At 33.8% G+C, this 18,747-nt stretch overlaps 1 protein-coding gene across 1 annotated transcript in view; it reads right to left on the bottom strand.

Moving 5' to 3' along the window:
• Positions 1-12,664: 12,664 nt before the first annotated feature.
• LOC136025707 (uncharacterized) overlaps positions 12,665-18,747 on the bottom strand; it is a 92,849-nt gene continuing 86,766 nt past the window's right edge. The window contains exon 5 of the mRNA XM_065701689.1: positions 12,665-17,319. Within this exon, the coding sequence (XP_065557761.1) occupies positions 15,314-17,319 (2,006 nt within the window). The 3' untranslated portion in view covers positions 12,665-15,313. The remainder of the gene's footprint in view (positions 17,320-18,747) is intronic.

Below are 18,747 nucleotides of genomic sequence, written 5' to 3'. Positions count from 1 at the left end.
AGATTGAAGGGCAAGCAGCCTTTCTCTCAAGCCCATTTATTTTCCAAACGCACCCAGTCAAAATTTTAAGATAGCCATTTTGTTCAGTATAGTAGAAAGGCCAAGAAACTATATCTCTAGGGATATTGGGCATGCCAACCCCCCCCAATTGTGCAATTGACCCGTTATGATTTAAAACGAAATGTTACTTTAAATTAAATCAAAACACATTGTGTTTATGGTTACCAATAAAGACACCTCAGGAATATATCGATAACAACTGCGGGTATAAAGTTGAAACTTTTGGGGCTACCAATATTACTACTACTCTTACAATTTAAATAAATACTTAGAGTGTAAGGGTATCCAGGTCCTCAAAGAGCATAGATAGAATTTTTTGGGAATGGTATTTAGATTTATTTTCCAGGTCAACTGCAGGAGTTATAAAATTAAAAAATACTGTTTGTGTCGGGATTGAAAATTGATGAAAAAGTTTTTCCAACATACAAATAGCAGACCATACTATAAATTCTTGTACAAAAAAATTAAAGGATATAAAAAATTTTTCCCATGAAAAAGACTATGTCAATAAAAACGAACAGAAATTGATGTACAAACTTTTTCCAAAAGAAAAAACATGTTTTTCAAAGAAAATTAAAGATCTCTATTAAGCCAAAAATGAGCAGAAATAAAGTCAAGTAATCTTCCAAGAGTAAAACTACCACAAATCACTATCAATAAATAAATGAAACTCAAAACGAATATAAATTTCAGTAAATAGTAGAGTCAAACTCAAAATGAGCAGAAATTAACATGAGTAGGGCTGATAACCCTCATTCCTTCTAAATGCCAGAACATAATTTGCGCTTTACCGAAAACAAAATACATTAAACAAATTTTCTCTTTTTTACTTCAATAAATAAAAAACTATCAAAACTTTAAGGAATAAATATCAGTATATATCAATTAAACTGACAATCCACGGTCATTTGTTTTCTTTTTTTTCAGCAGTCTAAGCTTTTTTTTAAAGGCTGGTGACTGTAAGTCCCATGCATAGGGTTTTCGCGTGTTTCGATTCAATATCATTCGCGAGAGGCTTCAGGCTATTGTCTAAAATTACCTCAAAGTCAATTTAAAATCCTCAGTTTCAGCTGACCACCACGAAGACAAAGGACCTATGAGCAACTTCTCTTGGGGGAATAGCCACGTTCAAGAGCTATTGAGAATCTGTGGTTTGACTATGAAGTTTGATATAAAAAATGATGAAATTTTACTTTTATTTTGTTTGTGAAATTGTCAATAAAAATGGGTAGCACCACAGGGATCTCCCGAGGTTCCCTAATTGATCAAATATATTTCCTTTGAGCTGATACTAAGCATTTTTCCAGCAGGTATGCTACTACATTTTTAGGGACTGCCCTGTCCTAAACCTTAAAAAGAAAACTGCTCTGTTAAATAAAGGAAATAAAATTCACCCTTTTTGATGATGTAAGTTTCATTAACAGTGAATATTTCTATGTTTTGCACCTAAAGGAGAAGTTAATTGGTCTATCTAAGATTTAAGAAAAAGTTGGTGTTGGTTTTTAGTTTTTTTGTCGTTTTCAGATTTCTTATGAGAACTTTACAAGTTATGGCAAGACTGGCCAATCGGTTCTAAATTATCTGGTCATACCAACTAAAAGTTTTCTAATGGACGAGATAAGGGGATCCTTTACGGAGTAGCAAGCCCTCAAAGCAATTGAATAGGCACAAGAAAGTTTGTAGTTTTTACCTTTAATTTTGTTTTGTAATAGCCAAAATGTATTAAACTATAAATTAGCTTTATTACCAAAACGGCTCATTTAAAGCCATGCAACAGAAATGAGACTTTGATGGTCCTACATGAATTTTACCTTGACAGTGAAATAAAGTGTCTGCGTTAAAAGTAAAGCCAATTTCTTTTTGCCATTGTTCGCCTTTGTTGATAACTTTATTATGTTTTTATGTCCTCTGTAAATTAGTGTTTTAGAACATTTGTTCATGCAAGGAAAAATACTTGACCCATATTTTTCTATTTATTGGTATTTGATCAGAAGTGATAGCAGAAAAATACGAAACTGCCTATATTAATTTTTTTTATAAGAAGGAGAAATTATTTGTTTTGTCCTATAGGCTATAGGGTTTTATTTCATATTGCCTACGTTTTGGTATAAAATATTGCGATGCCTTGACTACGCTGAATTTCCAAGGGTAAGTGAAATAAAACTGAAACACACAAAATGGTTGATACTTTAATTAAAAAATTATAAAATATATACAAATAAATTCCCAAATGTATCGGCTACACGACTGGAGAAAACTTGACAAAAAAGCTAAAACATGCAAAAAATAACGTAAAGAGCTGAAAAGCAAAACAACAAAGAAAAGAAGGGAAAACCAAAGAACTCACATAAGTCCATTATGGTGACATAACTTTGCACGAATCGAATCAAAATCGGGTTTTATAACGTCTTTGTCCGAAATACGGAATATTGCCTTTAAATATGAGATTCTAACAAAATTAAATTAGCTTTTATTCAAAAATTTTATGCTTAGACTAGGCCAACGAAATTAATAAAACTGACTGAAATATGAAAAGGTCCAAGGTTTCGTAATATAACTATGACTCCGAAGTTAACATGATCGTATTAACCCTCATTAAGTACGTTTTAGGTATTTTTTGTATGTGTTGATTCTCAGAACTTCATTTTATTATTTAATTCAACAAGGTATTATTTAATTCATAGTATTAGGATTCAACGAGAATATAACATGTTTTTGCATTTTATGTTGATTTGATTTGAAAACTGTAATAGTAATTTTGACTTTTAAAGCTGGTTCACTAATGTAGATGCAGATTATAGATCCAAAATTTTAATTTAACGGATTTTCCACGATTACTATAAAAGAAGCGACATAGGTACTTCAAACCCCGCCCAACACTAAAACAAAACTCTAAAAACTATGCTAGATAAAAATTTTTCTGGGCCCAGAACAAGGCCTTATCCAGGATTATTGTTGGGGGTTGTTATTTTTTCTGGGGAGGGTTTTACAAAGAAAAAATTAAAAGACACATCAAAAATTTGTTTATCCAAATTTTTGTTGCATTTTTACGAGTCAGATAATTATTGGGGGGAGGGGGTGGGGCTAAAAAACGGTAACACTCTTTGATATGGCCTTGGTCTCTAGATTAACGAATTTAAGGATTTCCTCAGACAGAACATATTTTATGAGGACATCTAGATACTCACTTAGATACTCCGAATCGAGTTCTCTTAATGAAAATAATGGAGCTGATTTCGTTAACTTTTACTCCTATTCGCATGATGGTCCAAAATCTAGCCCACTTTCCTATTGTTGGATATCGATGTTTAATGATTTCCTTACTTGAAGTACGAGTTTTGTTTTAACCTAGAGGAATTATTAGGTAGTTCAAAGTTTTAAACGTTTAAAACACTTCTTAGAATATATTTTGTACTAAAAAAAAAAAAATATGAGAAGGTTAAGAAGATTTGATATTTTTAGACTGTGGCTTAAACTAGCTCATGGGGTATATCCAGAATTTACTGTAGTTGCAGCGAAGACTGGAACTTTAAGATAAAGAAGTTCTTTTCCAATTTTTGTTTTATAAGATGTTTTGTTTCATTTTACAATGAAAAAGGAATTTAAAATTATCAAAAATCCAAGTGGAAATCTTGACCAATACATATATTTTCTTCTCCATGAAAAGAAAGCCTGTTTAAATTTTGTTAATTCCCCCATGCATTTATGTGAAACGTAATCAAACAGTTCGTGGTAACGAACTGTAGTAAGGAGCGACCCGGCTCAATAGTAACCGAAACTCTAAAAAATGGTATTTTGATACTAATAATTACATCAAAAGAATTGCATTTTATTGCTGATTTTAAATATATAAGTTTCATCAAGATCAGTTATACATATCAAAAGTTACGAGCCAGAGAAAATTTGCCTCATTTTAGAAAATAGGGGAAAACACCCCCTAAAAGTCATACAATCTTAATAAAAATAACACCATCAGATTCAGCGTATCAGAGAACCTATTTGTAGAAGTTTCAAGCTCCTATCTACAAAAATGTGGAATTTCGCATTTTTTGCCAGAGGACAGATCACGGATGCGTGTTTATTTGTTTTTTTTTTTTTTCCCCAGGGGTGATCTTATCGACTGAGTGGTCCTAGAATGTCGCGAAAGGGCTCATTCTAACGGAAATTAAAAGTTATAGTGCCCTTTTTAAGTGACCAAAAAATTGAAGGGCACCTAGGCCCCCTCCCACGCTCATTTTTCCCAAAAGTCACCGGATCAAAATTCTGAGATAGCCATTTTATTCACTATAGTCGAAAAACCTAATAACTATGTCTTTAGGGACGACTTACTCCCCTGCAGATCCCGTGGGAAGGGCTGCAAGTTACAAACTTTGACCTGTGTTTACATATAGTAATGATTACTGGGAAGTGTACACACGTACTCAGGGGGATTTTTTTTTGGTTTAGGAAGGAGAGTTGAGGGGTGGGGGGTTACATGGGAGGATATTTCCATGGAGAAACTTTTCATGGGGGAAGAGAATTTCAATGAAGGGGGCGCAGGATTTTCTAGCATTGTTTGAAAAAACAAGGAAAAAAAAACATGAAAAGTTTTTTCTACTGAAAACAAGGAGCAGCATTAAAACTTAAAACGAACAAAAATTATTACGCATGTGAGGGGTTTACCTCCTCATTATACCTCACTCTTTACGCTAAAGTAGTTTTAGTAATTTCAACTATTTATTCTACGGCCTTTGTGATTAAGAGGTCATTCTTAAGGAATCGGGACAAGATTTCAGCTTTAGTGTAAAGAGCGAGGTATCGAAGACGGTTGAACCCCATTATAAACGCAATAAAAACATACGAATATAGAAGTTCGTTACGTAAGTTAATTCGTAAGTTACCTATATTTTTTACTAATGAAAACGTTTGTAAAAAATTAAAGGTTCTAGTTGCTTTTTTAAGTAATCCAAAAATTGGAGGGCAACTAGGCCTCCTCCCTCGCTCCTTTTTCTCAAAATCTTCCGATTAATTGCGATTAATTAATATGCAAATTTCGTTTTAATTATTTATGTGCGGAGAGCCAAGATCAAAACATATAGATAGATAGATAGATAAGTGTATTTCAAAAACCCGTGGGCCATATACACAAAAATATAAATAAATAACAAACAAGCAAGGAAATTAACAACAGTACGAACACGCACAAAAAACAGAATTCAACGCAAAAAGTACCTAATCTAACTACAAAAGAAATTAATCATATAAAACTTTTTCTTCTTATTAAAGATTTATCTATAAAATAAACTTCCTCCCCAAAACTAGGTTTTGCCTGATTATAATGCTGCAGGGTTGTAGAATCAAAAACCAGCCCTTGCCAATGCTTAATTTCCTGACTCTCTAATATAAATCGTACCTGGCTTTCTAAATTTGTTGGTACATCACGAGAGCAAAGACCATTATTCCATAAATAAGGTATTCCTACTTTTTCTAGTAATGATTTAATTTTGGATGGCCACGAGGTTTTTAAACCACATTTCAACATCTCTTCATATGCCGCTCTTACTAGTCTATCTTCATTACTCGTAGTTAACTTCAACCAGAATCTAAGCATTAAAATATACCTACGTAGCTTTAAAGAAAACAGGCCCATATCACCTTCCAGAATCTGTGAATGAGTTGTCTGATGTAGACCAAACACTCTTTTATAATACTGGAGCTGAAGGGACTCCAGTTGCTGCACCGTTTCTCCACCCCATATCTCTGCTCCATATTCTATCACGGGTAAAATTTTTGTGTTAAATATTCTTTTATGCATTTTTTGGTTTTTGATCCCCATTATCGTCGGGTTTCTAAATATAGCTAATATATTAAGCTATATTAACTATATTAAATATAGCTATATATTAAGCTATATTATAATATATCTAAATATATTAATTCAAAAATGTCCAGAAATTAAATATAAAAAAAACAAGTTTTTTAAAATGAAAGTAAAGAGCAACATTAAAACTTAAAACGAACAGAAATTACTCCGTATATGAAAGTGGCTTTTCCTCCTCAACGCCCCGCTCATTACGCTAAAGTTTCTTACCTTTTAAAAATAGAGTTAAGAGAAAGAGTCAAATTTTAGCGTAAAGAGCGGGGCGTTGAGTAATTTCTGTTCGTTTTAAGTTTTAATATTGCTCCTTACTTCATTTAAAAAAACTTGTTTTTTCTTATTCAATTGTTTGCAAGAGTTAAAACTGAAAATTTTTCATAGCCAAATTTTCATGCTTTTCCAAGAAAACATAAACTCTCTATCACAATCTTTTGGTATTTTACACAAAATTCTTAACGATTCTTATCTTAAATATTAGTTGTCGGCGTGTAAAATTAGTTTCGCATTGTTATACCATATCTCTGTGTTTCGAGTTTCGTTTTAACTTACCTTTGATTTTCAGCATTAAAATATCACTCCGAAAATTATGAACCTAAACGTTTTCGTCCCTTAAGAGATCTTAGGCCAATTCACAATAAGCTTTAGCTTGAATTTTATTCAATTCGAAATAAGGACCCAAGAGACTAGCACTCTAAAGTTATTCAATTTAAAAAGAACCTGGGTGGATAGAAAGCTATCCTCGAGAAAAAGAAAAGAAAATAAAATCTGACAAATTTATTTGGGAAGAATTTTTAAAGTAAGAAACGAGCATGATTAAAAGTGCTCCTGAAATAGTATATTCCTTGAAATTTATGACAACTAAAATTTTTGAACATTTAAGCCTTTCCAGTTTTTCGTTTTTTGATATTTTTTCTCCGTGTCATGGTTCATAGTTGTTGCCGTAACTGCAGCCTAGTAAAGAGCGAACAACAGCTTACAATCAAAAGTTTAAAAACATTAAAAAAAACTGTTTAGTTAGATTTTTTTTATTTAAATGTGAATTAGAACGATATTTGTTATAGATTTAATTTAATAGTCAAAGTTAATAGCAAAAACAAATTTTGAAAAACAGCTTGAACCTCCTCAAAAATGTCGGCGTATTGCAATGAAAAGTACACCTTTGATTTGCAATTGTCAGAACTCGTGGACTAGAGATTTACAGTCCCCCACGTCAAATAACAATCAAAATCACTGTTTTTTGTATTAACAGCACTGATTCTTGAAAATAAAACAAGAAAAATTGCTTTGTTTGCACATGTAACAGTTGTGCATCTTTTTTTCTTCTTCTTTCTATCCTAGTAGCCAAGATTACTAGGCTACTGAAAAATCTAAGGCAAGTTTTTATTGGGTTATTTAAAAGCTAAAGCTTGCATCTACGTTCTTTATGTAAATTAAATATTTTTTTTTAACTGAAAGTAAGGAGCAGCACTAAAACTCAAAATGAGCAGATATTATTATATGAATGAAGGGGGTGCCCCCCTCTTCAATACCTTGCTCTTTACGCTAAAGCTTTTAGCACTTTTAAAAAGGTTTCCTATTGCAATTAAACGGCCTTTGTGTTTCAGGAGCCGTTCAAAGAAAATTGGGACCAGTCAAACTTTAGCGTAAAGTGCAAGGTATTTAGGAGGGGGCTACCCCTTCATACACGGAATACGGAATAATTTTTGTTTGTTTTGAGTTTTAATGTTACTTCTTATTTTTAATGTTACGTTTTAATGTTACTCTTAATAAACACACTAAAACTCTAAAACGGTAACACTAAACTTGATGAATATTATATATATTGGAATCAAACAGTTCGTGGTAACGAACTGTAATAAGGAGCGACCCGGCTCAATAGTAACCAAAACTCTAAAAAATGGAATTTTGGTACCAATAGCTACATCAAAAGAATCGCATTTTAATGGTGATTTTAAATATATAAGTTTCATCAAGTTTAGTCTCACCCATCAAAAGTTACGAGCCTGAGAAAATTTGCACTATTTCAGAAAATAGGGGGTAACACCCTCTAAAAATCATAGAATCTTAACGAAAATCACACCATCAGATTCAGCGTATCAGAAAACCCTACTGTAGAAGTTTCAAGCTCCTATCTACAAAATGTGGAATTTTATATTTTTTGCCAGAAGGCAGATCACGGATGCGTTTTTATTTTTTTATTTTTTTTCCCAGGGGTGATCGTATCGACCCAGTTGTCCTAGAATGTTGCGAGAGGGCTAATTCTAACGAAAATGAAAAGTTCTAGTGCCCTTTTTAAAGGACAAAAAATTGGAGGGCACCTAGGCCCCCTCCCGCGCTAATTATTTTCCCAAAGACAACGGATCAAAATTCTGAGATAGCTATTTTATTCAGCGTAGTCGAAAAACCTTATAACTATGTCTTGAGGGACGACTTACTTCCCCAGAGTCCCCGTGGGAGGGGTTACAAGTTCAAAACTTTGACCAGTGCTTACATATAGTAATAGTTATTGGGAAGTGTACAGGCGTTTTCAGGAGGATTTTTTGGTTGGAGGCAGGGGTTGAGAAGAGGGGGATATGCTGAGGGAGCTTCCCATTGAGGAATTTGTCATGGGGGAAGAAAATTTCCATGAAGGGAGCGCAGGATTTACTATCATTACTTAAAAAAAAACAATGAAAAAATAAATATGAAAAGTTTTTTTCAGCTGGAAGTAAGCAGGAGCATTAAAACTTAAAGCGAACAGAAATTATTACCCATATGAGAGGCTCACCTCCTCCTAATGCCTCGCTCTTTACGCTAAAGTATTTTTAGTAATTTCAACTATTTATTCTGCGGCTTTTGTGATTCAGGGGTCATTCTTAATGAATTGGGACAAAATTTAAGCTTTAGGGTAAAGAGCGAGGTACTGACGAGGGGGCGAACCCCCTCATATATGTAATAAAAACATGAGAATATAAAAGTTCTTTACGTAAGCTAATTTATAAGTTACGTATATCTTTTACTTATAAAAAGATTCGTGAGAAATTAAAAGTTCTAGTTGCCTTTTTAATTAACCGAAAATTGGAGGGCAGCTAGGGTTCCTCCCCCGCTATTTTTTTCTCAAAATCATTCGATCAAAGCTATGAGAAAGCCATTTAGCCAAAAGAAAATAAATATACAAATTTAGTTTTAATTATTCCTCTGCGGAGAGCTAAAATCAAAACATGCATTGATTCAAAAACGTTCAGAAATTAAATAAAAAAAAAAACAAGTTTTTTAAAATGAAAGTAAGGAGCGACATTAAAACTTAAAACGAACAGAAATTACTCCGTATATGAAAGGGGCTTTTCCTTCTCAATGCCCTGCTCTTTACGTTAAAGTTTTTTACTGTTTTAAAATGTAGAGTTAAGAGAAAGAGTCAAACCTTAGCGTAAAGAGCGGGGCGTTGAGAAGGAAAAGCCCCTTTCATATACGGAGTAATTTCTGTTCGTTTTAAGTTTTAATGTCGCTCCTTACTTTCATTTAGAAAAACTTGTTTTTTTTTATTTAATCAGCATAATAAGATGGTTCTTTGAAGTATACATTGAAATCAAAATTAAGTTTTTTAGAGCTTTGATTACTATTCAGCTGAGTTGCTCCTTACTTACAGTTCGTTACCGCGAACTGTTTGATTCTTCTTGATAAAGGACGTGTTTTGTTGCTTTTTTTTGGGACGGAACAGCTGGGAAGTGTAATAAGCTTATCATTTAATCTCCACGGTATAAAAATCCTTTAATACGTTTAAGCCTTAATACCTTCCTCCCCAGCCCTGTTACTAAATGAATACTAAAAAGACATATTTAAAAAAAAGCCAAATGAAAAATTGCATTGATATATTTTTTGATTTTCTTTAAAATAATTGAACATTATCAAGAAAGACATAAATAACACTAAAATTGAATTGCTTTTTATGTCCAAATATGATCTCTTAGTCCAAGTGGGGTTGGCCTCACGGCAAGCCGAGTCCAGTTTGTGTTGGGCTCGGATCATCTTACTTGTTGAAGCTCAGAGCTTAACTAGACATTGAACAAAAAAAATAAAATAATCCCCCGCCTAGTCCATGTTTTTTTTTTGAATTTTAAATTTGAATTTGGCCCTTTGGGGTTTGTGTAGGAATTTTTTTTTTGCAATAATGTCTTATCTACTATCTATTGTTCACCATTTGTTGCTTGACTTCTACACATGAAAAATTTTTCCCTAATATTAAATAATTCAGCTAAAATAAACCCAACATTTTTCTCCTCCTTTTGTACCTTAATGACTTTTTTAATATAAAAGTTCTATTTGTTTTAACTTTTTAACGTGTCATAGCTTGTAAATCTATTTACATGTTTTTGAATTTTTTTGTTGAGTTTTTTCTTTACAATTGTGATAAAAGGACAGTTACGTTCTATTGCCAGTTATATATGCATAATTTTTTAAAAACCCATTTTAAGTATTATTCTGTTTTTTTTTACTCAAATACAAATTTGGCACAGTCAGGCTTGTGATAGCTATTTTTCCAAATAAATCTTATTTTTATCTTATTACTACACAGAAATGAAAAAATAGGGTTTAGTAGCAAGATAATTGCCGTTATTTTACTTTATCTTAATCTTAAACTGTAAAAAGTTTTATTCTCTGGAGATGCCTGACAGACTATCTTATTGACCTCTTAAGCTTTGGGAAATCTCATTGTTGACATTTCTTCGTAACCACTGAATGATTTTTGAAAGCTAGAGATCCTATTTTTTAGCCCTCGTCTTCTCAAGAAGAACCAAAATAAATGAACATGTCTAAATGTCATCCCCTTGAATTTCTGTCGTGTCTTATTTTCTGGGACTTTCGTAAAAGAGGAGAGACGACAAGAAGAATAGTCAATTAAAAACAGGCAAAGTTTTTTTATTTACAGCCTACTGTTAGAAATTAAAAACAGGCAAAGTTTTTTATTTACAGCGTATCGTTAGAAAAACCACCACTTGATTCTTTGTTTTTCTTTTGGTCTATTAAATGGGACATTTCATGACGGCGAAAACGACTTTTATGACCTACAAAATACTTGATCATTATTTCCGCCCTCTGCCGGTTACGCTTAAAATTCTGCCATAATAACACAAAATCAATGGCATAAAAAATCATGTCTCTACTTTGATGACTCCCCCTGCTGAAAAAACAGATAGCACCTACCCAAACAGTAACATATAGAACCTCCTGCTTAAATGTTTTGATATAGTATAGCTAATGTTAAACTTATGGTTACTCCCAATGGCAAAGAAGAATCATCCAAAAATCACTTAAAAGGTATAAAAATCACCTAATACCTATATTCGATAAAAACACTGTTCTATGGTCAGGAACACTTTGAGGGCTCTTGGTGGAATTTATATAAAGGGACTTGTCTTAATCAAACCATAAAACATTATCAAAAAAATGAGACTAGAAACAAGAGCTAAGAGCTCATATGACACTTGTGACGAAGCAAGAAAAGCTAAGAGCCAAGAGATCATATGGTATCAGCTCTAGCAAAATTCTATGAATCAATAGATAGATTTAAAAGGAAAATAAGAGGCTTAATGCCGGTCAGGATTTAAAATAAGAGCTCTGAGTCACGATGTCCTTCTAAATATCAAAATTCATTAAGATCCGATCACCCACTCGTATGTTATAAATACCTAATTTTTTCTAATTTTTCCTCTCCCTTTAGCCCCCCAGATGGTCGAATCTGGGAAAACGACTTTATCAGGTCAATTTGTGCAGCTCCTTGACACGCCTACCAATTTTCATCGTTCTAACACATCCAGAAGCGCCAAACTCATCAAATCACTGAACCCCTCCCCCAAATCCCCCAAAGAGAAAAAATCCGGTAGGGTTACGTCAATCACGTACCAAGGACATTTGCTTATTGTATCCGCCGAGCTTCATCCCGATTCCTCCACTCCAAATGTTCTCAAAGATTTCCCCCTCCAACTCCCCCCAAATGTCAAAAAATCTGGTCAGGATTTGAAATAAGAGCTCTGAGACATGAATTCCTTCTAAATATCAAATTTTATTAAGATCCAATTACCTATTCGAAAGATAAAAATATCCCAATTTTCACGTTTCCCGAGAACTCTGGTTTCTCCCTCTAACTCTCCCCAGTGTTACAGGATCTGGTCGGAATTTAAAATTAGAGCTTTAAAGCACCAGATCCTTCCAAATATCAAATTTCATTAAGATCTGGTCACCCTTTCGTAAGTTACAAATACCTCATTTTTCCAAATTACCCCCCATCCCAACTCCACCAAAGAGAGCATATTCGGTCTGGTTATGTCAGTCACGTATCTTAGACAGGTTTTTATTCTTCCTCTCCAGTTTTATCCTGATCTCTCCGCTTTAAGTATTTTCTAAGATTTCCGCCCCCCCCCCAACTGCCCCCACCCCAATGACGGTGGATCCGGTTGAGATTTGAAATAAGAGATTTGAGTTACGAGGTCCTTCTAAATATGAAGTTTCACGAAGATCCGATCACTCCTTCGTAATTTAAAAATAAGTCATTTTTTCAAAATTTTCAGAATTAACCCCCCCCCCAATAGAGCAGATCCATTCCAATTACGTAAATCACGTATCTAAGACTTCTGCTTATTTTTTCCACCAAGTTTCATCCCGATTCCTCCAATCTAAGCATTTTCCATGATTTTAAGTTCCCCTACCCCAAACTCCCCGCAATGTCACTAGACCCGGACGGGATTTAAAATAAGAACTTTGAGACACGATATCCTTCTAAATATCACATTTCATTGAGATCCGATCGTAAGTTAAAAATACCTCATTTTTTCAAATTTTTCAGAATTACCCCCCACCCTCCAACTAACCCAAAGAGAGCAGATCCGTTCCGGTTATGTCAATCATGTATCTAGGACTTGTGCTTATTTTTCCCACAAAGTTTATTCCCGATTCCTCCACATTAAGTGTTTTCCAGGATTTTAGGTTTTCCCTTCCAACTCCCCCCTCCCAATGTCAGCAGATCCGGTCGGGATTTAAAATAACAGCTCTGAGACACGATATCCTCCCAAACATCAAATTTCATTAAGATCTGATCAAACGTTCGTAAGTTAAAAGTAATTCATTTTTTCTATTTTTCCGAATTAACGGGCCCCCCACTCCCCTCCAGATGATCAAATCGTAAAAACGACTATTTCTAATTTAATCCGGTCCGATCTCTGATACGCCTGCCAAATTTCATCGTCCTAGCTTACCTGGAAGTGCCTAAAGTAGCAAAACCGGGAACGACAGACCGATAGACAGACAGACAGACCGACAGACCGACAGAATTTGCGATTGCTATATGTCACTTGGTTAATACCAAGTGCCATAAAAATTAGAATGGAAAAAAGAGTCATAAATGTATGTATGTGATCCTTGTACTTTCTATTAATGTTAACAAAGACAAAACGTTCCTCAGAGAAATCCTATTTCCTCGCTAGGGTCGGCAATTCGAGCCGTTGGCCCTCAAACATTTTGTCTTCCCTTTATCTTTGGGTGCTGTTTTTTCATCTTCCCACCATTGATTTTTCTATTATACTTTTATAGAATGGCGCTACAATATAAATTTCTCTTTACCGTATTAGGCGTAGAATTCTAGCCATAGCGAATCTTATTTAGATAATTTTACTGCTTATAAACATGGTAACTTTTTCTTACTTAAAGAAAAGCATCACTACAATATTGCCTTAATTTGATGCATGAAAATTTTCATAAAATACATAAAAATGTGACTGCAATGGCCTATTGCCTCAGGCTTCCAGTTCGTACATTTCTATTTAATCTTTGAAACCTAATTTTAAATTAGGAAAACCGCTAGACATAAAATAGACGGATAAACGCTTGAATTTGTTGATCTCCCAAGTAAATGGGTATTTCCTAGGATGTATATATAATGGTCACCCTTCTAAAATGTAGGCAGAAATTTTGTTGACTTAAATTGTTTTGTTTACTTAAATAGATAAGGTTTTTTTGGCACTGAGAACGGCTTGGTTGACGTCTTTTCCAAAATATCTCCCTTATTTTTTCGCCTTATTGACGGCTTTTGACTAGAGTTCCAACCAAAGTTGTTTTGAATTTATCTTAGTACTGTGAAAAAGACATGCCAACCTCAATTGTCCTTTCCATTTTCTACAAGATTACAAACAAAACGAAGTCTTCCTCATTGTCTGCAATTCGATCTAATTTTAGATCGAAACCCATAAACCTCCTAAGGCCCGAAGCGCTACTTACACTTTGTTGAAAACGTTGCTTGTTCGAACGATGTGTTTCAGCTATATTAATAAATATAATGCAACAAAAATTAATATCACATACCTAGTCCTCATTTACAAGCTAGAGTGGTGCTATCTCTTTGCCTCTCAGACCTTTTAAATGGCTTGAGTGACATTTGTAGTTAGTGTCAATTGAATGAAACAGTTTTTAACTCTTTTTGTGCTCTCTACCGCCCTTCCCTTTTCAATAAAATTAATGTTTTCTTGGCCTAGTCAGATTATCCCTAAAAGTTTTGATACAATCGGAGACCCACGATTCACCATTTCCCCCTTTCCTAATGTAAAACCTAACTGTAAGCAATTGGTAATTTGTACAATTCATTTCCATTGCTTCAAAGTCTAGGGGGGTCAAGTCTATGTGACTAAGGGTATTAGGTCTAAGGGGGACATTTTTGGAGAATTAAAAAAAAAATGGTCATGTCAATTTTTTTTATCTAATATAATGAGGTGCTACGGGGAGGGGGGGGGGAAGAGGAAGAAGCCAAAAAACTGCAAAAGGGGGCTAGTTGCGTTCTAAGTAATTTCGATGCTCAATAAGTACCTTAGGGCTTGAACTTGGCATCTTTACTATACTAAAGAGTTAAAAAAAAGGACTTGGACAGCGCTAGAGCATTGCCCTTGATTGGACATGGATGACCCAAGGCTAAAATCTTCTGAAAGGTCGTTTAAAATAAAATTTTGAAAATCGCTAGTACCTCCCACTCTAGAGTATTAAACTACATTAGACCAACACAGTGGCAATAGCTTATCCAGCGTTTGCCACATGCAAAGATCGTCTCAAACACTTATTATTTTAATAATATTATCATAGCTTACTAAAAATGCTAGGCTGGCTTGAGCAGACATTAGACCGACTATTATAAATTAGACGTTAGCAATTATTATTGTTTTAATTCTTCTTAAGAGGCGTTGAAATTTTTGTCGCACTCTAATTCGTCGTTGAAATTTTCCTCTCTCAGGCCTATTATTTTCGTCTGAGCCTAAATCGAATATTTGACTCAGTATGTTTATTTTTGCTTATGATGCTTGTTTAAAACAAATTTATGGGATACTACACTGTGGATTCAAAATCATTAGCTTCAATATCACTATCAAAACTAACTGGTTGTCATAAATACCCATTTTTATAATCTTCAAATCCTCTAAGAATACAATCCCTGCTATCATCAATGTGAGCACTACTCCTTGCCTTATAAAATGTAACCATAGTTATACACATAATGCAGACTAACAATGAAGTCAGAAAAAATAGAGGGAACATAAAAACATAGTCACTAATGCCAGACGAGCAGTTCTGCTCGTCCGTTGCGTTCTTACAGTGAATAATCCCATCACACCATAGAGAGTCACTAAGGCATCCTAAATCTGGACAGTAAGAATGACAGCGCTGGAATGCTTTTAGAGCTTTCAACTCTACCCACTGTATTGAAAAATTTATGCTCACAGCAACAACAACTTCTAAAATAGCAGCCACTGGATTTGATAAGTTTTGCATCCTTGGCGTTATCACAGTCACTGGTTTGTCGGTAATCCATTCGGGGCATATCGTATTTATTAACAAACCACTAGAAGCGTACACGTAAATTTTATTTCCTTTTGGACATTCAACATTGAATCCGTTTTCCTTAAGGACATCAAACCCTGGAATTCGCATAGTAAAATAATGATCTAGATGCGACGAATTGATTACAACCGTGAATTTTTTGCATGGTCCTGAGGCATTAAAGCTTAAAGTAGTATTTCCAAAATTAGAAGATAACTCTTTATTAATTCTACACTGAGCGCTGCTGTGGTATGAAAAATCGATCTGAAGGTAGTTACTTTCTGGGGTATCATTATAAGTCATGTTTATGACTTTGTATTGTAAGCGAACGGACTGTAAACTAAATTCATATGAAATGGTATATGAAGGTGGTTGAAATGAAAGCTTTTCAACCCAAATATTTCTCCCAATATCTTCGAACACTTTCAACTCACTTTTGTTTGAATTAGAACCAAATATTTGTAGTTTTAAATACTCATTTGGTAAAATAAAAAATTGATATTCACATATAAAATTACGACTACCACCAATTCCAAATAATAATATATTTTTCGGCGTCTTCAAAATTCCTCGCGTCCTTGAAGAATTTAAAAATGAATTACATTCATTTGAAATATCCACTATTTCAAGGTCAAACTTGAATAACAATTTATCTCTAAAGGTCCAATTGTAAAACTTGAAAGCTATCCCAACCTCACTAGAATTGCTAATCAGACTTTCTGAAGCAAGAGAGCATGGTCTTGAAGGACCTTTTAAATTTGCATGATGACAAGAGAAGTTCAAATTTATTTCACAGCTTTGTAGCAAAGTGTCACCGCCATCCTTCACAGATAAACAAACTTTTGAGCTTTCGGAGACAGAAGAAATATAGTATTTTCGAATTTTTAACCATATGGCTTTATCTCTATAGCTTTTTAGTTTGTAACCATATGTGAAGTTTCCAATACCTATGAAGTTTTGGGGATTATAGATTGTAATTGTGTTTTTTAATAATGGTATTGTTCTTATGGTATTTTTATTCATGGTTCTGATTTTATCTGTTTTCATCATATCTGAACTTTCGTTGTTTGCTCTTTCAGCTGAGATCATCAACATTTGATTCGAATTGCCTTCTTTTCCGAGAGCACTGTTTAATAGTAGAGAGTTTCTGTCTTTAAAAGTACCATTTCTTCGCAAAATCTCATTTTTGAATGCCGATTTTCTTTCGTTTGGAATTATATTATCGTTTGAATAGCTTGGTGGAAGTCCGACAATTTCCAAAACTTCATTTTTGTTCATCATACCACCTATTGTGTCCATATCCACAAAAAACACTTCCACTATTAATTTGAATCCCGGCGGATATTTTAAAGGAAGAGGATGATGAAAATTTCCTACTGGATCAGATGTGAATACAAGAAGGATTTCGTTTCCTGAGCTAACGAGTGAATGCATTTTTGATTCACCACAAAGTTTGGCAATTCGTTCATGGCTGGTTGTAGCTCCATTGAAGATTTCAAGAAAGTTGTTTCTGCATTTCAAGGTGGAATTCAAACTTTGACCAGTATTTGTATCTTCAGATGGGTCTAACTCTAAAAATTAATAAGAAAATTTCTTAGATTGGTCTAAAATCAATAGATCACAAATAAATTTCTTGCAGAAGTCACCTCATCTGTGCGATAAGGACGTAAACTAAAGAATCTAAATATCACAGAAGAGTGAAAAATTGGGTTTTGAAGTTGTGTCTGGGGAAGACAATGAACTTTAAAAGAAGTCAATTCGCCATGAAGGTCTTTTTTTTCTAGATCATAACGACAGAGTGCAAGTACCTTATAAAAATGACTTGGTAAGAAGCAAGATATGACAGATTAAAAATATAATACTCAAAAAATTGTATGAGAATGACAAGTACAATCCAGCAACTTCATACAAAAATACGATAAAGAAAATGGCCAGGCACACTAATTCCTACTACATCAACTGGGGACGTTAGTGAAACTGTTAGATGATATTTTACAATACAAATTCTAATTTGCACAATCAGTTTTCACCTCGTTTCCTTCTCCTATATCTACTATTAGTTAAAGTTTAAGATCGTTGTGTTTGATTGTAAAAGAGGTAAATAAAAGAATTAGGTTTATTTATCTGTTTTTTTCCTCTTCTGAAATTCTACTCGATTTTAGTTTTGTTTTTCTACATGGAGAGCCACATGCACAATAAAAATTTATCTTATTTTCTCTTTCTCTTACTTCCTTTTGTTATATTTATGCAACAGAAAATTGAGTGAAATACAGTATTTTCTAGCGATGGCTGTCTAGAGGAAAGAGAATCTAAAATAGTTTCGCCTTATAAAATTCAAAAACCCTTAAGATTTATAAATATAAATTCAGTGTAGCTTAACCCATCTCTAGTCAAGCTGCTTGGTGAAAATAAGGAATCGTCATGAAATACGTATTTGCTTATTTGGTTTTGCCTTCTCATCAGTCCTAACTTTTAAGAATACCTTTTTTTTCTTGTTTTTCAGGTGAGCGTGGCAAACGAATGAAAACTTTGACAGGGTAGAGAGTTAGAACTACCAAATTTGGAAAAACTAAGACATATAGCCGCCACATGACCAATGATCAATTTGGACATCACACGACATATTTCACGAGAAAAGAGTAAATAAACAAACTTAAAATAAAATTCAAAGCTTCAATTAGAATTGGCTGTAGGAGCTTAAATACCGCTCATATTTTATTAAGAATTGTGGTAATGAACTGTAAGTAAGGCCCAACAGTAACCAAAACTCTAAAAAGAGAAATTGGTAGCAATAGACATATCAAAGGAATTGGCTTTTTCCTCCTAATTGCAAATAAAACAATTTATTAAGCTGAATTTTACCCATCAAACATCTACAAGCCCCAAAAAATATGCCTAACTTTCGGAAAAGGAGAGAAACACTTCCAAAACGTCAAGAAATTGTAATGAAAATCACACCATTTGGCTCATCATATCAGAGAATACTATTGTAGGGGTTT

This window comes from Artemia franciscana, chromosome 4, assembly GCF_032884065.1.
Source record: "Artemia franciscana chromosome 4, ASM3288406v1, whole genome shotgun sequence".
NCBI classification, from domain to species: Eukaryota; Metazoa; Arthropoda; class Branchiopoda; order Anostraca; family Artemiidae; genus Artemia; species Artemia franciscana.
This window is presented reverse-complemented; position numbering and strand designations above follow the sequence as displayed.